This window comes from Cercospora kikuchii (genome assembly GCF_019650295.1).
Source record: "Cercospora kikuchii DNA, contig_00002, whole genome shotgun sequence".
Classification (NCBI taxonomy): Eukaryota; Fungi; Ascomycota; class Dothideomycetes; order Mycosphaerellales; family Mycosphaerellaceae; genus Cercospora; species Cercospora kikuchii.
The window spans coordinates 4,786,058-4,810,107 of NW_025408583.1; the positions used below are offsets into that span (position 1 = coordinate 4,786,058).

The 24,050-nt window shown below is 53.6% G+C and overlaps 10 protein-coding genes across 11 annotated transcripts; 4 read left to right on the forward strand and 6 right to left on the reverse strand.

Moving 5' to 3' along the window:
- Positions 1 to 74: 74 nt before the first annotated feature.
- CKM354_000411500 (uncharacterized protein) lies at positions 75 to 798 on the forward strand (the record flags this gene model as incomplete). Its single annotated transcript, XM_044799342.1, has 3 exons — positions 75 to 141; positions 209 to 392; positions 450 to 798. 3 exons carry the CDS (start codon positions 75 to 77, stop codon positions 796 to 798), a joined length of 600 nt encoding a protein of 199 aa, XP_044655277.1.
- A 555-nt stretch (positions 799 to 1,353) lies between these two features.
- On the reverse strand, positions 1,354 to 4,499 carry CKM354_000411600 (uncharacterized protein; the record flags this gene model as incomplete). The annotated part of the gene is made up of 5 exons (XM_044799343.1): positions 1,354 to 1,443; positions 1,498 to 3,182; positions 3,236 to 3,451; positions 3,513 to 3,834; positions 4,053 to 4,499. 5 exons carry the CDS (start codon positions 4,497 to 4,499, stop codon positions 1,354 to 1,356), a joined length of 2,760 nt encoding a protein of 919 aa, XP_044655278.1.
- A 588-nt stretch (positions 4,500 to 5,087) lies between these two features.
- On the reverse strand, positions 5,088 to 6,634 carry CKM354_000411700 (uncharacterized protein; the record flags this gene model as incomplete). Its single annotated transcript, XM_044799344.1, has 2 exons — positions 5,088 to 6,507; positions 6,588 to 6,634. 2 exons carry the CDS (start codon positions 6,632 to 6,634, stop codon positions 5,088 to 5,090), a joined length of 1,467 nt encoding a protein of 488 aa, XP_044655279.1.
- A 495-nt stretch (positions 6,635 to 7,129) lies between these two features.
- CKM354_000411800 (uncharacterized protein) lies at positions 7,130 to 9,739 on the reverse strand (the record flags this gene model as incomplete). Of its 2 annotated transcripts, XM_044799346.1 has the most annotated exons (2): positions 8,779 to 8,834; positions 8,911 to 9,739. In XM_044799346.1, 2 exons carry the CDS (start codon positions 9,737 to 9,739, stop codon positions 8,779 to 8,781), a joined length of 885 nt encoding a protein of 294 aa, XP_044655281.1. The 2 variants fall into 2 exon arrangements, with proteins under 2 accessions (XP_044655280.1, XP_044655281.1); XM_044799345.1 differs by having other exon boundaries at positions 7,130 to 9,739.
- An 841-nt stretch (positions 9,740 to 10,580) lies between these two features.
- CKM354_000411900 (uncharacterized protein) lies at positions 10,581 to 11,210 on the forward strand (the record flags this gene model as incomplete). Its single annotated transcript, XM_044799347.1, has 3 exons — positions 10,581 to 10,633; positions 10,687 to 10,773; positions 10,826 to 11,210. The coding sequence occupies 3 exons, from the start codon at positions 10,581 to 10,583 to the stop codon at positions 11,208 to 11,210; spliced, it is 525 nt and encodes a 174-aa protein (XP_044655282.1).
- Positions 11,211 to 11,969: 759 nt separating this feature from the next.
- Positions 11,970 to 13,785, forward strand: CKM354_000412000 (uncharacterized protein; the record flags this gene model as incomplete). The annotated part of the gene is made up of 4 exons (XM_044799348.1): positions 11,970 to 12,328; positions 12,379 to 12,513; positions 12,805 to 13,502; positions 13,613 to 13,785. 4 exons carry the CDS (start codon positions 11,970 to 11,972, stop codon positions 13,783 to 13,785), a joined length of 1,365 nt encoding a protein of 454 aa, XP_044655283.1.
- A 95-nt stretch (positions 13,786 to 13,880) lies between these two features.
- Positions 13,881 to 17,969, reverse strand: CKM354_000412100 (uncharacterized protein; the record flags this gene model as incomplete). The annotated part of the gene is made up of 1 exon (XM_044799349.1): positions 13,881 to 17,969. One exon carries the CDS (start codon positions 17,967 to 17,969, stop codon positions 13,881 to 13,883), a length of 4,089 nt encoding a protein of 1,362 aa, XP_044655284.1.
- Positions 17,970 to 19,202: 1,233 nt separating this feature from the next.
- CKM354_000412200 (uncharacterized protein) lies at positions 19,203 to 19,613 on the forward strand (the record flags this gene model as incomplete). Its single annotated transcript, XM_044799350.1, has 1 exon — positions 19,203 to 19,613. The coding sequence occupies one exon, from the start codon at positions 19,203 to 19,205 to the stop codon at positions 19,611 to 19,613; it is 411 nt and encodes a 136-aa protein (XP_044655285.1).
- A 220-nt stretch (positions 19,614 to 19,833) lies between these two features.
- On the reverse strand, positions 19,834 to 20,878 carry CKM354_000412300 (uncharacterized protein; the record flags this gene model as incomplete). The annotated part of the gene is made up of 4 exons (XM_044799351.1): positions 19,834 to 19,886; positions 19,941 to 20,415; positions 20,481 to 20,518; positions 20,581 to 20,878. 4 exons carry the CDS (start codon positions 20,876 to 20,878, stop codon positions 19,834 to 19,836), a joined length of 864 nt encoding a protein of 287 aa, XP_044655286.1.
- An 833-nt stretch (positions 20,879 to 21,711) lies between these two features.
- On the reverse strand, positions 21,712 to 23,845 carry CKM354_000412400 (uncharacterized protein; the record flags this gene model as incomplete). The annotated part of the gene is made up of 2 exons (XM_044799352.1): positions 21,712 to 23,131; positions 23,184 to 23,845. The coding sequence occupies 2 exons, from the start codon at positions 23,843 to 23,845 to the stop codon at positions 21,712 to 21,714; spliced, it is 2,082 nt and encodes a 693-aa protein (XP_044655287.1).
- Positions 23,846 to 24,050: the final 205 nt, after the last annotated feature.

Here is a 24,050-nt window from a genome sequence, read left to right on the forward strand (position 1 = left end):
TGGCGTCGCTATTTTGGAAGCCCTCATCCCTCCCACCTCCACCTCCACCTCCGCCGTCAAGGCCTACTGCAACCATGTCGCAGACACCTGCACAACCCAAGCTCACGCCACAATTCTGCTTCAACCAAACCGCACTCCGAGGTGAGCACATCTCCATAACTAGAAGCCGTCATCAAAAGCTCACGCTCATGCCCAAGTGCCGCCCTAGACTTCCTCCGCGTGTCTCGATCCGCAGTAGACGATACCATCAACCAAAATCTCAATGCACTAGCGACACCCGCCGCGAAACCATTCGACCCTGCATCGACGACAGAAAGACAGCCACGGCCCATTGGGAGGCGAGCATTAGACCCGGAAGCATGTCAGACATTCAAGGATAAAGTTCTGTTTCCGTAAGACTCAACGTTACGATCCAAACTGCGAAGCCTAGACACTAACATCGATACCAGATCCTGGCAATCCCGCTCCGATGTCCTAAACTATTGTGCCGGCGTCGCTACATCACCCGACCCCAACGATCCCGACCACATCCTACGGGAGACCGAAGACGCGCGAGCTCGAGAGAGAATCATCGATGAACGTCTGGATCCCTATTCCGCGCGTTACTTCCCACAGAACACAAGGACAGAATCGCTCGCGTCACTGATCAGAAACGAAAGGATGGTTGAGAACATCATTCGTGCTCGGACTTGGAGTCTAGTGGGCGAAAGATGTGACAATGAGACGACAGATGCCGACAAGGCGCTCAACGAATGGCGAAGGAGAACAGACACGTCGATGGTAGAGCAGGAGCGATAGCATGAATTGAAGAATCCGCAAGTTCACCACTCATCAAATTATCAAATCTGCTTTCTCAGCTTTCGCATCAAGCATTCCAATACACGACGACGATTGACGATCCGTTCCATGAACTGCATTTCGAGTCCCGATCTCAAAACCACGATCGAAGCCCCAAACTGCGCTATGTTTTTCAATCCTGATAGTCCGCCCCCATATTTTGTCCACCATTCCCTTTTTGCGCCGCGAGGCCATGCAACTACATCTAGCTACACAATCAATATCCACACACAAGGTACAAGTCAGATCTTTTCCCTTCGACAGATCTTCTCCGCACACAAATGTGTCCAAATACCAGCCAGAAAGTCCCAATTGAACCAGCGCCAGACAGGTTACCCAAATTGCAAAATTGCCTCCATTCCGTTGAAACGTAAATGCCACAGAAGGGTATATATTTCAATATCATCGCTCATCAGTGTCGTGTTGTTATGTAGGTATTTGCGAGGTGTTTATGACATTCCACCTGCTTGTTGTTGAAGGTCGATATTCAATCGTGCTTCGTTTGTCATTGACGCATTATCGCTGAAAGAATGACTTGAATTTTGCCGATGGTCCGACGTTGGCGTTTGCAGGGGGCTCAACCTGCGTGCTGCGTTCATAAAGTTCCTGTTCAGATGTCAGTATTTGTGTGCTCGCACTTTTTGCTCATCCTCGACCTACGTCTTCATCTTTCAGGAGCTTGACATCGAGCACTAGCTCTTTGATTTGCTGGTTCCCTTGGAGTCCTCCCAAATTCTTGTAGGGCATGCCTTGTGCTCGTTGCAAGCTGACAATGACATCGCCCATGATTTCAAACTTCTTCCAATTGATGCGACCGTCGTCGCCTAGGAAGGTCTTGTTACCTTCCTCTGCTGTGGCCAAATCGCGTCGATGTAATGGCAAATAGGGAATACGCTCTCCCGAGCTATTCTCCCATGCAAGTCGGTATGCAAAATGTGATCGTGATGGCGCCATCAGGATCTCAAGTTTCAGCCAGTCCTTGCCCACAGTAGGTTGCACCAGTTCACGTGTCGCTGCGAGCCTGTGCACTGATGTCGACTTGACGCCAGCGATGACGGCACCCAATGCATTGTAGTTGTTGAGCTCTCTGAGTTTCCGTGCTATTCGCATGAACTTCTCCAGCATCAACACCCGGTGCTTGGGCTTATCGCGCAACAGGACATAGTTCGCTACCCAGCATGCGATCTGGTTGAAGTGCTCGACCATTCGCTCGACATGGGCCAGATTTCGACATGATTGCTTTTGTTCTTTAGAGAGCGAAACGTGCCGTACCAGATCGCGTGGCCGTATCGACGAGAACATGATCCAGTCTATTCTCGTAAGCTCACGCGCGATCAGCTCGTCAGGCTGGTCCAGAAGAGCCCGCCATTGAATCTTGGTCAGTGTGTTGCGTTGTATGGGTTGCAATTCTCGCGCATGTCTTTGCGCTTGCTCAACATATGCAATCATCTGATTGGAGATCTTTGACCCAGTGTAGATGTCGGAATCGCAGCTCAGCGTTGTTCCGCTAAGCTCTGTATCGAATGTAAAGGTCGGATCGTCAATTAGTGTGCTCGCAGTCGAGGCCATCGAGCTCCTAGAATGGTCGCCTGCAGCTTCTCTGTCCTTGTCATTGACAGCCCAATTAGTATCGTCGTCCTCGTTGACAGATTCCAGTGCCACAGTAATTTCCTTCGCAGCAGCGGTGAATATTCGTGTGTCAGAAATCTTGTGTGCAAAGGTTTGCAATCGACGTCGTGTCCGAGTAAAAGCGAAATCGCCTGGGTATGCAGTCACCCACTTTTCGATGACGGCAAGATATCGGAGCTGTGTGGTCGACTTCATCATCATTGGCGCACCCGTCTGTTCTAATGTGTCGAAGCGCTGTACGATAGCTTCCAACAGCTTTCCAGGAGCTGCGAACTTGCGATATAGAGCCAGGAAGATTGCCGCAAATTTCAAATCGGCCCGTGAGGTAGGCTGATCGAGTAGTCGATCGACCAGCTCATCGAAAGTCGCGCCATTTTCAGCCAGCGCTGAGGTGGGAGAGGCCCCAGGCACTACTGATTGAACATCCGTGCTAATGGACGATCGTGATGAGGTTGCGGAGGGCTCGCTTGCCGACTCCTCGTTGAAAAATGTGCCGTTCATCTGTTCTTCGTCCCAAGGCACACGAAGACGCTCACCAGCAGAATATGCAGGAAAGCTGGAATCTACACGATTGTGAATTGGGTCTTTCTTGACAGTATGTTCAGAGCTGGCTCGTGAATGCCCGGTAAGAGAAGGGCGGGGAGAGGCTGGAGTGAGTGAGTTGCTCTGTGCTCTGCGGCGGAGAGACGTCGCTCTCTTCAGCGCCGAAGGTTGTTCTGCGGAGAAGTCAGCGCATGAATGTACGGCTCGACTCCAAGTTGTGACAAACCTGTTGGCGTTGCGTGGACAATGGCATTCATGAGCATTGATATGCCGCGCTTGTATCCGTCTGGATTAAGCTCAGAGACCTGCAAGGTAGCAATGTTCTTGTTGATCCGCCTTGTGTTCTGCTCCACAACGCTGGGCTCGACTTTTCGTTCGCTCGTAGGGATGTCGCACTTGGTTGCAACAAGCACAGTTGGCAGTGATGACTTGGTGACGGCCTCTGTGTGAAATTATCGCCGGTCAGCAAGCGTCTCTCGTACACGGCGGAAGACCCCACTCACTGAGTATATCTCGCAGATCTCGAATGCTACTAGCTTCCTCGCAGCTGTACAGGGCTAATGCACCGTTGACCTGGGGCATTACCCTATCCTCAATGTAGTCTGGCCAATCGATCGTTCCATCGTTGTTTGTGTCAATATCGTTGAGATCCAGCTCCAGCAGACGTAGGAGGTACGGGCGACCTTCGAAGGGAAAACGACGCTCGGCGGCACGCGATCGGGGTAGGTTATTGAGGTCGAGGGCTGCTTTGATGAAGGTGGATTTGCCAACGTCTCCAGCAGAGATCACAGCAATGTTGATCTCAGGCGGCTGGGGTTCCGACTGCTGTGTGGTCGCACAAAGCTCAGGTTAGCGTGGTACTCTTCTTATGCTGCGAGTCTGTAGAAAGGTCGGGGCAGTGCTGAAGCGAACAGAGCACCAGCAGCTGCCGCAGCACGCTGGCGCGTCGCAGTACTCGTACGCACGTCCCACGGCAGAGGAGAGAGCGGAGGCGGAGGGAGAGCACACGGGGGTGTGGTCGCAGGTGGAATTCACAAACATACCTCCACTTCGGGGCGTTGGAAGCGGTGATAGATGCGGACAGCGCCTATCGCTCCGGCCAGCTCATCGTCGTCGCGCGCAGCGTCGCCGTCGTGGTGGTGGTTGTTGTGGGCGAGGGAGGCTCCCGTACTACTCAAGACAACCCGTTCGGCTGCACGCGAGGACTCATCTAGAAGAGCAGGGGTCGAGTGCGTCCTCTTAGCGTGTGTGAGCGAGGGCCTCCGCAGACCAACAGATCGATCCTCTCCGCCGCCGATGCCGACCTGGCTGTTACTGATCCCGCTGCTGCTGCTGTGTTCCTGACGCAGGCGACTGTTGCTCCGGGCGCCACGTTGTTGCGGCGTCCGCTGGCCGTGCGCCTTGCTGGTCCTGGTCGACCTCTGCTCGCCGCGCTGCGCGTCGCTGCTGTGGTGGGCGCGGTGCCGCTGGTCGTGCGCGCTGGGAGGCATGATGCAAGCACCACCGCGCCGCCTAGCCTTGTGCGACAATTGCTGCTGTGTGACGTGGTCGACGTTCGCTCGTGCGGATCGTCTGCCACATGGCCGCCCCGGATGCACGCTGCGCAGAGTTCGTCCCCGCCGGCGGTCGTGGTGGGAGTGCGCGCGGAGGGCTCGTCGTCGCTGGACGCTGCGTGCAGAAGGCTGAAGACGAGGTCGCGGTGGTCAGGACGGCGCCTCAGCTCCCACAAATGCAATGCGTCCGGCACGGCGGCGCTGCTTCCACAATGGCTTGATTCGCCGTGGCGCTTCCTCTGTGCATGCACGCCGATCATTCGAGAGAATAGGGCAGCCACTGGCCACTGGTCCGGCCAGAGATGCGAGAGCTGCTCGCCAGGCTCATCCCAGCAAAGCATGCTCCGCGACCAGGCAGCTCCCCGACTGTGCACCGGCGCACTGCTCACATCGACGGCGGCGTACGGAATGGCGATAAACACATGTATTCGGCAGGCGCAGCGGCATGCCGAGTGTCCTGCCACGATGCCCACGCTAATGTCTGCAGCTGCAGCCGCTGACCGAGCTAGCTATAACAACCAGATGCTACCACAGGACACGACTCGCCAATGCGCTCACTATCTTGACCCCGACGTATGCTCCCACTCCCAGCACGCCCACGCCGATCACGAAGGTTTTCAGATTGCGACTCTCAACGTGAGAATACGTCGCCTTGGCCTCCTCGCATTCACCCATGTGCGTGATCGTCTCGTACTCAGGAACGTACTTGAATGCAAACCTGGTCTCCTCCTGCAGTCCGTACTTGCTGTGTACAATCACAGCCCAGAAAACCTGCTTCAGCGTTTCGATCTTCCGCCGGTCGAGATAAGGTATCATTCGATAAGTGTAGCAGAAGAACACGAAGAAGAGACACTGCCCGGTCATCAACGCCCAGTAATATGGTGATGGACGCGGCAACCCCAGCTCGTCACAAAGATCGTTCCCATTCAGCCAACGAGCGGACGCAACGAGGAAGTCCGCCGAAGCATAGCCTGGCGGCTGCCCTTCCAGACTCTTGATGATATTGTTTGCCAGCACAGCCGATGTGTGAGTAGGATGTATCTCGTTCAGGAGTAACGTCTCCATCAATCGCTTGGCCTGTCCAGTGGTCTCGAAGTGTCCGGCCGGGCAGCCTATAACATAGCCAATATACCTCCACAAAGCAACATAATCCTCAGCTTCTCGCTGACGAATATAGATCCCCTGTCTCGGCAAGCTCAAATAAATCAATGAAGACGAAAAAGTCGCAATCGTCGCCAGACAATCCAGATCGTTGATCGGCACCCCCCAAGCCTCCACATCATAATACTCCGGCCTCGTCGCCCTCAACTTCATAATGCGTTGTCGGACAGCAGCATGCAGCAACCTTACACGAATCGTCGACGCAAACCCATCCCCTCCAGGCTGCATGCTCTCCACCGATTTCGTGCATTGCAGAATATGCTGCGTCGTCTCAAAAAGTCTCCCTCTCGCAACTTTCGTCGAAAAGCCTCCAGTCCGAGCCAAAACTTCCACGACTCGAGCTGCTCCCATCCCACCGAGTAGTGACTGATACGCCAAACCCGTCAAACACGCCCCGCCATACCTATAAAACACATCCTGACCTCGTTGAATCTGCTCCCAGTCAACCCATTCAGGAACCTCATTAACCTCCTTCCAAAACCTCCCCAACACCTCATCTTTCCCAGAATTCTCCTTCAAAATCGCATAAAGATCCCTTTGCGGTACTTTCAATTCCTGTTTCTTATCGTCTTCCGCTCTAGGCAGTTCTCCCGTAGTATTAGATGTACTCCCAACCGCTGAGACTTGTCCATTATTCCTCGGCAATTGATTCTTCTCCGGTGGCGAAATTTCATTCAATCGATCCAGAACTTCTTCGGCAATGGTATCGTAGGAAAACTTGAGAGGTTCACATTGTTCCGGTGTGAGATGTTGTGAATCGAGTTCGAATCTATAGCCCCATGCACTGTGATACGACAAAAAGTCGAAAGTCAGTAGGAGTCTTGCCACTTTAGCATGTGATAACGTGTAGATTAGATTACTAACTTTCTGGTATTCGGTGTTGTCCTATAGAATGGATTCGGCCACGCCATCGTTAGTAGAAGAAAAGCGAATATCAAAGAAATGTAGATATGCGATTGAATCGAGTTGATAAACTTGCACGCATGACTATGTATTGTACATTGGTGAAGATGGAAAGGCGAGTATGCACTTGGTTGTCTCGCGGCACGCTACCGCGGCGTTAGCTTGTGATCGTGGACGCCACGAGACGAGTGACGTTATCGATCGCTCCCTGCTCTTCAGACAGAGAGTCATGAGACACTCTCAGATAGGATCGAGTGAAGAGGTCGCCCGCACAGCTGTGTAGACAAAACACGTACACTGCTGGTCGCCAGGATCTTTGGCATGCACAGCTTCTGCCTCGGCGTTCATCACAGGCTCGAATTGCAAAAGCCCTTCGAAAAGTGCCAAGATGTACATGTCAACACTATACGACTCGACGTGCACAGATGATTATTTGCTGACAATATACTCGCCATTTCATTTGCTTACATGCGTCAAGTGGACGCGCACGATCTACTAGTATGCTACAATTTTCGTCGCTTGCCCTTCGTATCATCTTCATCATCAGCCCGTTCCGTACCTCGCCATTCCGAGATCTTTTGTTCGACGTCCAAGAACATCTCTTTCGTAGAGAGTGCCATACCGTCTTCGCCAGGATTGAACATGTACGCGTTGGCAAACATGCGCATCAGCTCCTTCTCAAGTTGTGCTCCATTAACGATCACCTTCGGTGGTGTCGTATCGGAGGTGCGCTCTAACTCCACCGTAGCTGACGTTGCATTTGCAGCCTCAGATGGCGAATCTATGGAGGACGTTGCCGCCTTCACGAGCTGCGCGCCGGCCGTGATGGCGGTTTTGATCGTCTTCAGATTCTGCGGCTGCCGCACTATGTCACTGTAGCCAGGCGCATCTCGATCTCGGACGGGCCCAGCAAAGTAGGCTGCATGTTTGTGACTCAGAATGTCGTTCATTACAGCCGACGACATCTTGTTGAAATTGCGCACTGCGATAACCGTATTACTGCGTGGCGCGGGGGTGGAGGATTCCCCATCATCTGCTCTGTTCGGTGACTGCTGGCGCTTGCGCTTTGATGGTGGTTGCTGCTGGTTCTGCAGGGTACCACGTCGTTTGCGAGTCACCCGACCAGATGCAGGGGTAGCAGAAGGAGCTGCTGCATCCTCGGATGTGTCTGCAGGCGTAGATGGCTCCAATTTGACACCATTTCGGCTCGGAGGTCGGTCATCAGAATAGGGATTGGCACCAGTAGCCGTGCTGACAGAATGACTACGCGTGCGTGCACGAAGCGATTCGTCGGCGGTCGAAGAGACCACGCTATGACCTCCAGGACTTCTCTCACGTGCGTTGGCCTTTCGCTTGCTGGTTCTGCTTTTCGAGGCTGGCTCGGCTTGGAGTCGTTCCTCGACAGACGACACGTCCCGGCCACGACCACCACGCGTTACACGTGCTGGTGATCTTCGTTCCTGTGTTGGACTGAGTGGCTCAATGACGGGACGAGGCTTCTCTGCGGAAGGCAGTAAGGGAGAGGGTTGGAATTCTTCTTTCCACAATGGCTTAGGCTTAGGCCGAGTGTTCCCTCTCGGTGGGGTGGCAAGCATGCTGAGTACGTCCTCGACCCTGCCCTTGAGATGCGGCGCCACCCGTGGAGCAGTCGCTGGCGTTCCGTGCGCGTGTGGAACGTACACAGGCGCGCTTGATGCGTTGATGGGAGGCGCTGGTTGAGGACGGATCGGCTGGTGGTGCATTGGCCTGGACGGATCTTGAGGTGCCACTTGGAATGGTTGCATAAACGCTCCTTGATGCATCTGACCAGGATGGGGTTGCGCATGCACTTGATGCCCATACGTAGGCGTTTGTGGATGCGGAGGTTGATACGAAGGCCGCCGGTCTTGATAAGGTGGCTGCTGCTGGTAGTAATTATTCGCATGAGGCGGAACGGGGCTCTGATACGGCCCTGGAGCAGCTCCTGGAGTTCTATGTGGCTGCTGGTAATGCTGCTGCTGCTGTTGTATTGGAGCGGCATATTGGTGTTGCCCTGGTGAGCCGGTATGACCAACGGGTGATGGAGGCGGTAATGCCATGCCCGGCGGAGGAGGTAGTATTGGCCGAGGCGATGATGAGGGTCGGGAAAGGGATTGTTGCAGCTGAGGGCTGCTCATCGATCCTTGGCGGCCATGTGCATGAGGGGGTCCGTAAGGAGAATGATGTCCACTAGGAGGACCTTGAACATAATTATGATTCGCTGCATGATTATGAGGCACAGTCTGCACTTGCTGCGGTATCTGACCCGTAACCTTGGGCGGAATACCGAAGCGCGGTGATTGAGGTGCCATCTCGGACAACGGGGGCAGTTTGGTGTTGGAAGATGCCCTCCGATGCTGTGGCTCAGGTCCATGATTGATGACGGCGTCGATTTTGGCCTGAGCATATGGTTTCGAGGTTGCCTGGGAAGAGGGCTCGGGCTGCTTTGGTATCGCGGGGCTAGCAGTCGCAGATGGAGTCCGAACGACGTCTGGACGTGCAACCACGGGCTGCGTATGAGCAGTGGATGAAGGCTTCGGCGACGGCTTCGGGCTCTGGGTCTGAGGGCCAGCACGCTCTGGTAGTCGCCTGGCACTCTCCTCACGCTGTAATCGCTCGTCCCACAATCCAGCCTCGATGTCCTCAACGTGCTGCTTGCTCTCTGCGTACTTGGTCTCGTAGCCCTTGATTTTAGACACTGCATTCTCGCGGTATCTCGCGTACAGCCGCGTGACAAGTTGAGGAATCAGATGCGCATGTTGTGCTGCCTCGTGGACCGTGGGCAGAACTGGACTCGCAATTTTGCGCTTGCGACTGCTGGGAGAGGCGTCGCCGTTCGACAGGTGATTCTCTTCACCATCGTCGCGGCCCAAGTCATGCTTCACCTCTTCCTTGAGCAGGCCCAGATACAGCTCACGGAGAGCGTCGGGACTCAAGCGACCGGCATCGAAGGCAGGATCGTTGCGCACCAATGGCACGCTGAGCAGCTGGCTCGAAATGCGGTTGAAGCTGATGGGGTGCACACCCTCACATCGCAAGGCCTGAAAGAGCAGTAGCGACTCGAGGTGGGTGTAGGCGGTGACGAGAGGTGTCATGAAAGCGCCGTCTCCAGCACTGGCGCGGCACTTCGCTGGATCGGTCGGGTCGTCTCTGTGCATGCAGGCCGCTCATATTCTCGAGAGCAGGTGTCTCATCAGATGGCGCACATGTCCGGCGGGCGTGCGAGCGTCAGGCAGTCAGGCAAGCAGGCGGCGAGGCCGTGGAGAGGCGCGTGGGCGCGGAGCGGTGGACGGAGCGGAGATGCGAGATGGAATTACGGGCGGCGTGTCGGTGGCGGACGTGGTCCCATGGACGTGCTGTGTGTCGTTCCAACGTGTGTTCGGTGCAGATTGCGACCAGAGCAAGGGCCGATTCAATCTGCAGTGCCAAGGCCGGCGCGCCTCAAGGCGTTGGTCGCGCGTTGCCTGCTGCTGCTGCGGGCAGCGCGTTGCGGAGCGGCATGACCAGGACACTGGCACTCCCCAGATGACCAACACGCAGCGTCCGTCACCAGCAACGGCATCGCGGCGATCGGCTGACTGTCTGCTACTCCTGTCAACGACACTCGACCAACGCCGCGGGCAGTCTGTCACAGCGTAGTGTCTCCGGCAAAGAGGCCCTTGCGTTACAAAGTGCAGCCGAGACAACTCCCTACCCAAACCTCCCCTGCGGTGCGGATCGTCACCGTAGATCTCTTGCTACTGGAATTGTCAATTAAACCACCAGTGTTGCCCGTACGCCCAACGCGCCGACCCTCTGCGCGTGTGCCTCCTTATCACCCACCCCGTTGTCGCCCGCCCGCCGTCTCCTAGCCAAGAGGCAGGAGCAGAACCCGTAGCAGTAGTCGCAGAAGCAGCACCACAACCCCAACCCTTCGCGCATCTTCAATCCCACATCATGGCGGAGGAGGAGCAGCAGCCCAAGCGGGCCTCGCGCCCTCGTCCCGAATCGTAGGTGCTGTTGAGCTGTTCTTGCGCATCTAAAGATACTGACCGCTTCGCAGCACCATTGCGCAGAACTTCGCTGCCGACCTCGACTCGATGTTTGGCTTAGGGGAAGTCGACGACTTGTCAAGGACGATCGAGGAAAAGTATGCCTGACCAACTCTGCGCCTGCCTGAGCTCCGCTAAAGCATGCAATAGGAAATACACAGTCAGCTCGGGACAGCAGCAATTGCAGGAGCTCGAAGCCCGACTTCGCGAGACCGAACAGCGCTTGGCCAAGGTGTCGCGACAAAGCTCGCCAGCACCTCGAGGCGACAATACCGATTCAAAGCCCTACACGAACGGCAACCACACTTCGGAGGGGGCAGCGACGAGACCCAGCCCATTGGCACAGAAACCCACGTATCCAGCTGATCGGCCGCCGACCGCTGACCGCCCACCATCAAAGCGAGCAGATACGGACAAACTGGCTGCAAGCATTCCCGGAGCTTTGCCACAATCGCCATCACCACACTACCACAGCAACAACGATTATATCATGGTGGACCGCAATGGAGCTCAAGCCCAGAGGGGATACGGTTGAATGAGGACAAGACATGGTTGGAGAGGTGGCACCGCTATGGAGACTGCAGTTGAGGCGTATGGATCGGCTGTGAGAAGGTATGGAAACCGTTCTTTTCAGCTCATTTTTTGGAGTTGCAATTGTCACTTAGTTGCTGCGATAAGCATTGCCAGACCACGGCGTTCTTTGCGTACAGTACTCTTTCTGCTCACGACGTCACCGTGCGTTACACCAGACCGACAACATCCTTGCACAATATAAGCACAGAGCTAAGAAGTTGCTGCATGGACGTTGGAGCAATATTGAAACTAGTCACGTCATGGCCACTACTTACATTTCCAATGCGATACTCATCAGCACTTCGCTGTGAACCTAACTGCCGAAGCAGCGCAGCTCTCCCCGCCCAGCTGAGATCAGCAATGGACTCCGGGCGTGCCGACCAACATAATGCGAACCATGAAAGGGGCGCCGCCCCGCTCATGTACCAGGCACTGCTTGTCAGCAGCAACAATCTTTTTGAACGCTGGACGAGTTCCAACTTCATGAGCATCGCGGCAGGGTCCTAGCAGTCCTGACACCGTGCACCACGATATGCTTTCCAATCCCCACCAGACGTCCGTATGGACACTGCTTCCATACACTTTTGCCGGAATCGTACTTTGCAGCATTGCCTACATTGTCCGCGTCCGCCTTCGACCAGGCTTGAAGCACATCCCAGGACCGTTTCTTGCTTCGTTCAGCGACCTCGATAGGATCATAAGCTGCGCCCATGGAAGACAAATGGAATACCATCTCCAACTGCACAAGAAATATGGAAAGCTAGTGCGAATTGGTCCCAATCATGTCATGTTCAGCGATGCTGCACTTATACCGCCGGTCTATGGCATTGGCAGCAAATTTATGAAATCCAACTTTTACCTGCCGTTCGATATCAAGACCCCGACTGGGATGATGAGCACGGTATTCTCGGAACGAGATGGCACGGCGCACAGAGGTATCCGACGTCCTATCGCGAACGCTTACGCTTTGAGTACGTTGAAGGAGTTGGAGCCGATGAATGATGCTTGTTCGGCAACGATTGTGCAAAAGTTCAATGGTCTTGTTGGGCAGGATATTGATCTTGGAACTTGGTTGCATTGGTATTGATGCGTGATGAGTATTGTTGATTAATGGCTGACCTGGTATCTAGGTATGCATTCGATACGATAACGTCCATCACGTTTTCGAATACTCTTGGATTCATGGAGCAGGAACGCGATATCGATCGGATTATTGAATCGATTGAAGGTCGACTCATGTATAACAGCGTGATTGGCCAAGCACCGTAAGTATATGAGTGCCAGTCTCACCGCACTGTTAACCGTGGACACCTCTGAACGCGACTACATCTGAGTGCAAGCGCCTAACCAGATTCGCTTTGGATCCATGAAATGCATTGCCGATTGACTTAGCGACCTGCGGTTGCACTCAGAAGTAGTTGCATCCAGAGGTAGACACGGTCATTTCTCTGAACTATCGAGCTGCAGCCATGGCCACCACTTCCAAAACGGCCAGAGTCGAGGCTCGTTGGCCGATCAGAGACACTCAAATCTCTCCCACTAATACCACCAAATAGATACCTCCACAAATACCTCTTCGGCAGCACCCTCGTCTCAAATCTCGCCAACCTCATTCCCTCCCTCCGCATAATGAACACAAGCAAATACATCGTCGCCTTCGCCGCCAAACAACTCCAACGCTACTCATCCCAAGACTTCAACACCGTCCCTCTCAAAGACATGCTCGACCGGTTCAGACGCACAAAAGACTCCGGTGAAGAACTCATCTCCGACTCTCGAATGCTCAGCCACGCCACAAGCAACATCTTCGCCGGCAGCGACACAACAGCTGCTTCCCTCCGTTCAATCTTCTACAATCTCTGCCGCAACCCGCGCGCCCACGATACCCTCCTCTCGGAACTCGACTCCGCAGAACGAAACGGCCAACTCTCCGACCCCGTAACATTCTCCGAAGCGCAGAACCTCCCATACCTCCAAGCCGTCATTCGCGAAGCCTTACGAATGCATCCCGCAGTAGGTCTCCTCCTCGAACGCGTCGTTCCACCCGGAGGTTTCGAAATCGAAGGTACTGGAATTTTCCTCCCAGAAGGTACAATCATCGGCGCAAACCCTTGGGTCATGGCACGCGATGAGAAAGTTTATGGTTCTGATGCTTATGAATTTCGACCGGAGAGGTGGTTGGAAGCTTCTCCAGAGGAATTGAAATTAATGGAACGGAATGATTTTTCGTTTGGGGCTGGGGCGAGGACGTGTTGTGAGTAAATTTTCTTGCTCTTTTTCTGTTCTTTTCCCGCTTTCTTGTTTTTCTCTGATACTTCTGGTGGCATGGCGTGGTTCGTCGCTAACGAATATCACTACGAGCAGTGGGGAAGAATATCAGTTTGCTGGAAATGAGTAAATTGGTGCCTCAGTTATATCGACAATTTGATTTTGAACTTACGGATCCTGAGAAGGAGTGGGAGTTACATGATTATTGGTTTGTTAAGCAGACGGGTTTGATGTGTAAAGTAAAGCGCAGAAGCAAGAATTTGGGCTAGTTATGGTCACATATGCTCGTCCTGTGATCCCGAAAAGCAGAATTGAACGAACGTCTACAATTCTCATAAATCATACTCATGACTGTACATTGCTATCATATATTGATAAAGAAACTCTTCTCCCCTTCCTGCGGCTTAACCTCCGCCCTCTTGATAATCGGATCCGCGCACGACACTCTAATCCTCTCCACAGTCGCCGGACTGATCAGACTCAAAACCTCCTCACAACCATGCTGCTTTCTCGCAGCCTTCAACGCATCCCTTATAGCAAAGAAAACCGCAGAACCCATAAACAGCGGCGGCTCCCCCACACCTCGTGAACGCTGAATCGTCCTCAAATTCTCCCAATTCACATCCTTCAACAAACTAACATTAAACTCCTGCGGAATATCCCTAAAACCCGGAATTTTATACGCTCCAGGTCCTCTTGTGAAAATCTGTCCACTGGCACGATGCCATAAGGATTCTTCAATCGTGAACAATCCCATACCTTGTACGAAAGCACCTTCGATTTGTCCATAGTCGATTGCAGGATTGATCGAGCGACCGACGTCCATTTTGATATCTGCTCGCCGACACGTCCAGTCACCGGTCAAAGTGTCGATTTCGACTTCTGCTGCTGCTACGCCTTGGGTGAAATAGAAGAACATGTGCGTCTTTTCACTTGTGGTGTCGCCCCAGACGTAGCCGATTTCGGGAGTTTTGTAGAAACCATTTGCGGAAAGGTTGACGCGGTCGAAGTAGGCTGCGTGAGCCAGCTGCTTCATTGTGGCGTCTTTGCCGAATTTTTCGCGGTAGGGTGCGAGGCGTTCGTTGATTTGTTGGCAGGCGTTCCAGATGGCGTAGCCGTTTAGGTCTGAGGATGCTGATGCTGCGGTGGAAGAGGTATTGGCGACGGTGTTGGTTGCGGTTTCGGAGATGAAGACGTTGTCCAGAGGTACACCAAGAGCTTCGGCAGCAATCATGGTCATCTTTGTGTGTAGACCTTGGCCCATTTCTGTACCGCCATGTGCAACAAGAACACTTCCGTCGTGATATATGTGTACCAGAGCACCGGCTTGATTGAGGAACAGCGCAGTGAAGGAGATGCCGAATTTGGTGGGAATGAGAGCCAGTCCACGCTTCTTCCACTTGCTCTTCTCGTTGAAAGCGGCGACTTCTTGTTTTCGAAGTTCCCAATCTGATTCTTCACAGACTTGATCCCACATCAGTGGCACATACCAGTCTTTCAGCTCTTGTCGGAAATGTGTCTTCTCGCCCGCTTTGTACATGTTCATCTCTCGTAACTTCTCGACCGGAATCTGCAGACGATCCGCGACTTCCTCCATGGCAGTCTCGATGATGAACATGCCCTGAGGTCCACCGAAGCCTCGGAACGCAGAATTCGATACGGTATTCGTCTTGCAGATGCGCCCACGCACAAAGACATTTGGGAAGTTGTACACTCCGTCAACGTGACTCAGCGCACGATCGACCACAGCAGCACTCAGATCTTGCGTCCAGCCGCCGTTATTGTATACGTCCGCGTCGAGCGCTTGCAGCTTGCCATCTTTGCTGACGGCGATTTTCCAATGTGACAGGAATGGATGCCGTTGGCCAGAAGTCATGATGTCTTCATCACGGTTGAGCATACATCGCACAGGCCGACCAGTCTTCTTCGCTGCTGTAGCGCAGATACCAGCGAGCTGTATTGAGCGTGTTTCTTTTCCGCCGAAGCCGCCTCCTAGACGCTTGACTCGGGTCACAATCTTATTTGCAGCTACGCCAGTGACCTGCGCAACGTATGCTTGTGTTTCTGTGGGGTTCTGTGTTGAGCTGAAAATCTCCATCTCGCCATCTTCGGGTTTCGGCACTGCCACACAAGCATTTGTTTCGAGATAGAAATGCTCCTGGCCACCCATGCGAGCAACACCACTGAAGACGTGATCAGCCTCTGCGAAAGCCTTGTCAACATCTCCATTCTTGATCCAGTGATAGTGATCGTAGAAGCTGTTGGCGGCGATGGCTTCCTCCATTGTAAATATGGCGGGTAGCTCTTCGTACTCTACTTTCACCGCTAGCATGCCCGCTTCAGCACGCTTCGCGGAAGTGGCGAGGATCATTCCAATCGGCTGACCGGCGGTGAATACTTCATTTAGAGCGAAAAACGTCTCATCGCAATTCGGAGCACCCCAGTAGTTGGCCTCTGGATTCGGAAGATCCCGATGGTCAACATAGTCAACGACGCCAGGCAGCTCGAGCGCCGCAGTGGTGTCGATGTTGACGATTTTCGCGTGAGCCTTGGAGCTAAGCAGCAGACATCCATACAACTCATTCTTCTGCACGGGTATATCATCAGTGTACTGGGCTTCGCCAGTAGACTGCTTCAGTGCAGCGACATGTTCCTTCTCTTTACCCAATATGTTCTGCTCGTAAGCTTTGCCAGCAGCATGGTCCTTCTGGCCCTTGGAGATTTCGCGCTCGATTTCGGGGATGCAATCTTGGTCGAGCTCAGCATCTGCCGGATTCAAAGCAGCCAATACCTCGTGGTAAAACTTGTAGAAGAAGCCGAGTGCAAGTGATTTGCGGTAGGTTGCCATGCCTCCGGGGACGCCAAATCGAAGATCGAAATCCTGCTCAAGCGCATTCATGACACCTTCCAGTGTTGCAGGATCCGTGAAGATCTTGCCCTCTAAATATGCCATTGCGTTCTTCGCGCCGATAGTGATGGGCGCCATGCCTCCATACACAAGGCTCGAGTTCTTCACAGTGTTGTCGTCGTCAAGATGGACACGCAAGGCGGCGTTGACAATCGCAATATCGTCGTCCTTTCTCTTAGCTTGCTTGTAGGCACGCATGTATTCGCCCTTCTCTTGGAACACGGGTATTTTGATACTGGCAATGATTGCGTCTGGTGGCAGCGCAGTTACTCTGTATGCTTTGAAGAACTCGGTCATCGGGATCTCGACTGTCTGGTCAAGCGACTTTGCAACGATCGTTGCATTTGTACCAAGGAAGACGGGATTGAGATCGGAGATGGGGGATGCTGTTGCGAGATTTCCTGCAGGCGTTCCGACATTTCGAATCTGACGACCGGCGAAGTATTTGATCTGCTTGTGGATCGCTACGAAAGGCTGGCCGCGTTTCTCGCCGTAACGGTCGGCTGCTTCGAGTGAGAGATGTTCGAGGTCGGTGAGGGTGATGTTGCCACCAATCTCAACATGATCATCGTGAAACTCATATTGACGTAGTTCTGGAATATCTCCCACAAAGACAGACACAGTGTATTGCATAGCCTTGAACTTCACCTCGATCTGTGTTTCTGTGCTACCACCGATGATCTTGGCTGAAGGATAGACACTTTTGATCTCCAAAAGCTGCTGGACTGTCACTGGACGATACCAACGCTTTTTCTTGTTCCCAAAAGCCAATGGCTTATACTCATGTTTCTTGAGCGCTGGCGGAAATATGAGCTCGGTATTGGAATTGTACTCAATGAAGCCTGGAGGCGTGAAGCGCTTGATCGGCTGATCGTCGCCCGTGTCTCCAGATTTGCAGCAACCACCTGCTCCATTTGTGCCTTTCTTCTCCATGCAACAACCTGAGCCACCGTTGGCCTGGGCTTTCGCACAGCCTAAGGTGCCGCTGAAGGTCTGTGCGGCATCCAGAATTGGTCGATAGCCTGTACACCTGCACAGATTGCCATCGAATGCTTCTTCGACCTCGATCTCGGAAGGCTGTTCGTTGTTACGCAGCAGAGCGTACAAGCTCATCACGATGCCGGGCGTACAGAAGCCGCATTGGCTGCCATTGCCCTTTGCTATCCGCTCCTGCGCAGGATGTGGCTTCTTCACCGAACCAATGCCCTCAACTGTGATGACATGCTTGCCGTCGACCGAGACTAGCGGGGCGATGCACGCATTGACCGAAGCATGATAGATCTTCTTCGTTGTTGGATTGTACTGCGAAACAACAACGGTGCAGGCTCCGCAGCCTCCCTCAGCACAGCCTAATTTCGTGCCCGTCAAGCCCACACCTCGCAGATATTCCAGCAGAGTCACTTCCGGATCAGCCTCATCGAGCGTGACCTTGGTCCCATTGAGGTAGAAACGCAGGGTATCGTCGTAGTGCTCGGTGGTGGAGGAGAGCGATCGCTGGGCAGCAGGCTCGACCGCTGGCTGCGGTTCGACCAGGCCGGGCGCCATGGTCTGCCCGCCGCTGCTGAGGTGGTTGTCGTAAGGAGCAGCTCACGGTGCTGTGCTGGTCATGGACTGTGGTGAGTGTGGCGATAAGGCACCTCGCCGTTTGTGGAAGGGAGATCAGGGAGAGCACAGGAGAGTTTGAGGAAAGACAAGGGAACACTGCGCTCTCACCTACAACAATAATCAGCGAATCTTGGTGTGCTGTGGACGACGCCTATCGCATCCACACGCGTTGCACACAGTTCCCAGGACGGCGGCGACATGCGATGCGTGCCAGAGTGGAGCTGCTCGGCTCGCGACACCCGCCGCGCAGGGTCTGCCATCGTTCCTCGCCGCCGCTTCTGGACAGCAGCGACCCTCACCGAGTACGTCCACTGTCGGTGTCATTCTCGATACTCGCCTGCTCTACCGCCGGGCGTCGAGTGCCGGACATGAAGGAGTGCGACCCGCCAGTGCAGATTGCGCTGCTGTCGGTCGTCTCCGACTAGCCCATACTCGGCCAAGGTATGTGTGGGATGGATATGCACCACACAAGCATCCTCCATACCTCCCATACCGCCTCACTATCACCTGAGCTGTCAGCGAGACGGAGAAAAGCTCCAGGATTTCCCGCTCTGCTCCATCGAAAAGCCATTGCTCTACTGCACGGTCGCGTCAACACACTGCCATCTACACTGAGCATTGCCACATCTAGACCGTCCACGAGACATTCACGACCGATTACGAGCTCTTCGCACGTCTGGCACTGACAAGCCCTGGTCGATATTCGCTCAAAGGTAGGTTGTGCGGCAACTTCTCACTCGCAACGAGGGCTTATGCTGGATTCACCACCAAGTCGATATACGTGACAGTCTCTACAAGAGCGAGACCTCTCAAGCTAGCGCAGGTACCTCAGTGAACACGTCAGAGCTGCGCCGAATCTTGCACGACCTCGACCACTGCTTTGGCCGTTGCCGTTCAGCATGCTGGCCCGGAGGGTATTCCAGCCAGTCAGAGCTTCTTTTCGTCCTCCTACAGGTGCCGGACCGCTGCTCTAGCAGCGCCGTTCAGCTGACTGGTACCACCTGCGAGGTCAGATGAAGCTGGGCAGGCTCCACTACTGCCCACGACCCGATGAGCTGGCGGAACTGGGAAGCATGTACCTCAAGAACTGCTCCGCTTTTGGACTCTAGTATCTACGGACTGCCTCCGCACAATCGGGACACACAACACATCAGGCTTAATCCGGTCGCGACAATGTCTACAACCATGGCGTCGAGCTCCACCGCTTCTTCCACAGCCGTCGCTAGCGACAGCTCTCGAGCGCAAGAAGAAGCTCGCGCAGCAGTCGTCGCATCTCTTGAATCTGCTGGCTCACACTACGACAGCCAATTTCAGCGTCGGGCAGCCGACATCCACGCCAACGCCACTGCAATCGCCAAGCAAGAAGCAGAACTGAAAAAACAGACTGCTGCGCTGGCCAAAGAAAGCGCGAAGTGGCAAAAAGACCTCGACAAGACCACCAAAGGCCTCAACGAATTTGGTGATCTGCAAAATTGGGCAGAGATGATGGAACGGGACTTTTTGGTTTTGGAGGAGACTCTACGACTCGTTGAAGGCGAAGCAGAGCAAGAATCTGCCAGTGGCGGAAGCACTTGGAAGCTGTAGAAGATCAGCTGCGGTTACGCGTTCTTGAGGCTCGGACATAGTCGTTCGAGAGCACGTTCCAGGGGCATGCTTGCTAATGAATGAGGCTGAAGAGAGACTTTCTCCAGTGCAAAGGATGGCACTGGGGCTTGGCATGTTGGTTTTGAACCTACAATGGGCGAATAAAATCAAAGACTTTGTCGAATCCATCAGACGTCTTGAACACCACATCTTCCCCCTCTCAAGTAATCATATATCCCCCGTCAACAGGCAAATTAACACCCGTGACCCAAGCTGATCGAATGCAGTCAGAGCCAAAAATTGAATGACGAGGGAACGCAAACTTACCACAATCATCACTCGCAAGAAACAAGACCGCTTTCGCCACATCTTCCACATTCCCCATCCCCCCAAACGGATGCGCCTTATCAATTTCCTCCCTTTTAATCGGATCATTCTGCAAATTCTGCGTCATAGCCGTTTTCAAAAACCCAGGACAAATCGAATTCACATGGATTTTATGCTCTGCGTAATCTAATGCGATTTGTTTTGTTAGTTGGGCTACGGCGCCTTTGGAGGCGCAGTAGGCTGGGGTATTGTGGTAGGCTACTAGGGCTTGAACGGAGGCTGTGTTAATTATCCAGCCGCGGGAGTGGGAGGGGGAAGGGAGGGGTTGTTGGGAGAGCATTTGGGTTAGGACGTATTTTGAGCCGAGGAAGATGGATTTGACGTTGATGGACATGGTGAGGTCCCAGTCGGATTCGGGGAGGAGGTGGATTGGGAGAGGGGTTGGGTGTGTGGATTCGATTGAGATGCCGGCGTTCTGCTCGGTGGAGGGGGTTTTGTTAGTGAGGAGAGTTAGGGTGTAGGTGAGTTGAGGAGGCGCACGTTGCATAAGATATCGATGCGGCCGTATTTCTCCACGCCTACGAGAATCATCAATCAATTGTCATGTTAAGCTCTGGTGTCATGGAACAATCTCTCTTACACTGAGTCACCATCCGTTCTACATCTTCAGCCTTAGTCATATTCGCATGAACGAAGATCGCCCTTTCTTCGCCATATAATCGATGCAATTCCTGGACTGTCGTCTCTCCATCAGTGCGATTGTTGAAGTCGTCCGCTTTGCCGGTAGCAGCATTGGTCTTGTTGCGCGGATTCTCATAGAGGTCAACGCAGCATATTTTGGCCCCTTCCGCAGCGAGTTGAAGTGCGATTGCACGGCCTAGGCCAGACGATGAACCTGTCACTATCGCCACACGATTCAATAGACGACCGGAAGGCATGATGGTGGTTGTTTTAGGTAGCTTCGGGGTTCAACGCTGTACCGAGAAGTGCAGCGTTGTGGAGGAGAAGCTCGAGCTCAAGCTTGCCTGCTCTGCTCTGGTATTCGAAGGACGCGCGAAGTGACAGGCTGCAGCACCTGTGAAGTGGGCGAGATCCACGCGATTCGACATCGCGACACTCAGTTCTGAGACGAGTCATCCTGCCACTGGGACTTCTTGGAGCACCTCGCGCTGAGGCATATCATCCGCATCCACATCAAATGGGAGATCATTCGTTTTTCCATGATGCAGCTATCCGACTCTCACCACATCTTGCGAGCCAAGTACAGTAACTTCGTCCAACATCTGGCCCTTCATTATGTGCAGTCAGATCCCACTCGTGCAGTCCCATCCCTCCTTCCAACTGTGATGAATCCAAGAATCTAGTATAAAGGCTCCCGTGTGAAAATGCTCATTGCTGTGGACGTGTTCCTCGTTTTCATTGCCCCCTAGTCCCAAGCCCCTGCTTGCCAAACGCCCTGAAATCCCCTCATGCCATGCTTCAAGAAATCCGAAATTCTTTTTGCAGTCCGCCTTCGCCGAATCATATCCACGATGAAGCAGCCAAAGATGCATAATCGTACAATCAACACCAGGATGCAGCGGTACGCGTCCCGAGCAGACCCTTCGGACAATCCAAAGCAGTCTGCTGTTACCAAGATGCCGCTCCAGGAAAGAAGATTACAATGCCGCTGATGAATGCAATGCAATGCAAATTAGTAATAGCGCGCTCCAAGTCATTAGTCTCTCCAGGCCGTGGTCGCGTAATTCTGAGCTCACGTCATGAGATTCTCTCAGCTCCAAAGCCATTTACTCCTCCATTTCGCTGAACTGGACTCGTGAGACCGCTTGGCTTTTTTCTCTTTCGGTTTGCTAGTCTCTGCCTTGCAGCCGTGCATGAAGGAGTTCTTTGGAAAGTCGTAGTCGGCCTGCTCCCAATGCGTGATGTTGATGTTGACGTATGGTTCCGGATGATTTTTGATGTATTCTGTGGTGGGATACCCAACAGGATCGCAAGTCATCTCATCGCCTTCGTTCTGGTAGATACGGATGTAGTCAATTCGCATTGTGGCAGGGAACAACTTGGCCAGGCCAGTAAGATTGACGGCTGAGAAACTGTTACTCATTCCAAAGTTCGCGATGATTGTCATGGGCTCCTCGGGGATCACTCTTTGGCCGATGTTGCCATTGGGCCCGACGGAATTGCCTTCGATCTTCCACGTGGGCTCATCGCCCACATACCAAGTGATATATCCATCTGCGCCGGGCTCATATTCGAATGCATAGATCTGGTATGCATTTCCATCGTACCATTTATTGTTCAGTGCGGTAAGAGCCGAGATGGCTTCTTGATACGGTCCTCCCTGGTACGCGTTGGCTTCAGTAATGCGATAGTCGTAAATCTCCATCCAGTCCGACTGTGGCTGGTAGAACAGGTCGAATGGCGCCACTTGGAAAGATTGAGAAGCAGCACCGATGGCAGCTCCTGCTGGAGGATCCAAGTACTCCACAGACGCTTCAATGGCATCGATCTCTGGGGCGCTTCGACTTCTGCCGGGAGAGGGATGGTCTTCGCCGCTGCAAGTGCACGCGGGTAACCTCATTCCAGGAAGGTAATTGAGCCCATCTGGATCGGATTGATTTGGGGTGATACCCACATCGCACTCATCGTGATAGCTGTATGGCCACATCCCGTCTGTTGTTGCAGCGTAACCAGGCCTGCCCAAGTTTCCCATGGCCCAGAAACCTGGCCAAAACCCGATCGTGTCGCCGCGTCCTGGAAGAGATATGGAAGCTTCCAAATAACCACCCTTGAAGCAGAGTTTGTTCCACGACTGCAACATACCCGATCGATAGTTGAGGTTGTGGTTTTGGAAAGCGTCGAACTTGAGGTTGAGTGTGCCATTTCCGGTGGTCACAGCGTCGGGATCGTACCATTCGAGGTCCATGGTCACACCGTACCAAAAGTCCATGGCTTGGAAGTACGGATCGTCTTCGTCGTAGAATGTGCGTCCGTTGTCATTGAACTCGTCACTAAAGACGAGTTGCTGCTCCTTGCCGTTGTCACCTTTGCGAGTCTTCGCACTTTCTGGGGTGTCCGGATCTATGAGACCCCTCCGCACGTTTTTCAGATATGGCTCCTTGTCTGAGATACACAGCGGGTCTTTGGAGCATGAGGTCCCCTGCGGTTCCAGCTTGCTCTGTACGAACGTCCTAGACGATGTTAGCGACAGCACATGCTTGTAGCTTTAAGAGGGAAGCGCACAAAATCGGATATCCGATGAACAAGATCAATATCCCAATGGTGATCAATGCCAGCCCGCCCAAATTGACGGCACCTCTTCTGTGAAGCAAGTCGGAGCATCTGAGCCTGTCATCCTTGTCGTTTGGGTCTGGATTATGCAAATAGTCATCCTTTTCCACGTCCTCGGGAAATAGTAACAGCCCCGCTCCTGGAAGTATGTTGAACTTTTCGCTCACAGTCTGCGTGTTTACCCCCTCATCGCTACCAGCTCTGCTCGGTGCTCGCGAGTCGTCGAAAGGCGAGATAAAAGGCCCTCCATATCTGCTATCCCGACTCCCAGCGCTCTCCGAAGACCACGATGTTCTCCTACTGTTAAAGCCACTCTCTGAGGGCGATCGCATGGGGCTGTCATCGTCTCGAAATCGTCGTGCCTTGCTCTTGCGCGGAGGTAGCAATAGTTCTGCCGACTCTGCTGGAGCAGCGGAGGAATATAGGGAGTTGCCGCTCACGGCATTTCGTAACGACTGCGCGGTACCAGACCGGCCAGGCTGTGTGAGCGATCGCGATGAGGGTTGTCGTGTGGCAAGATGTGGACGTGAGTCTGCGCCTACGTCTGTGTTGATATGGAGGATGTCGCCGGCGCCCGAATTCAGCCTGATCTGCGGCGGGTTGTGCCTGTCCATGGCCGACGGGGTGCGAGCGGCTGGACCAGGCCTGGGTGAGAGCGATTTGCACCAGGGGCCTCGAAGCGCAGTTTATGTCAACTGCATGTGTTGTCCGGTACAATACTGTGAGTGTGATTGCGATACAGTGAAGAAAGCCTATTAGGGTAGCGGGCCAGACCAGGAAAGCGGCGAGATCGATGTGTGAAGCAGGGCCAGAGGTCGC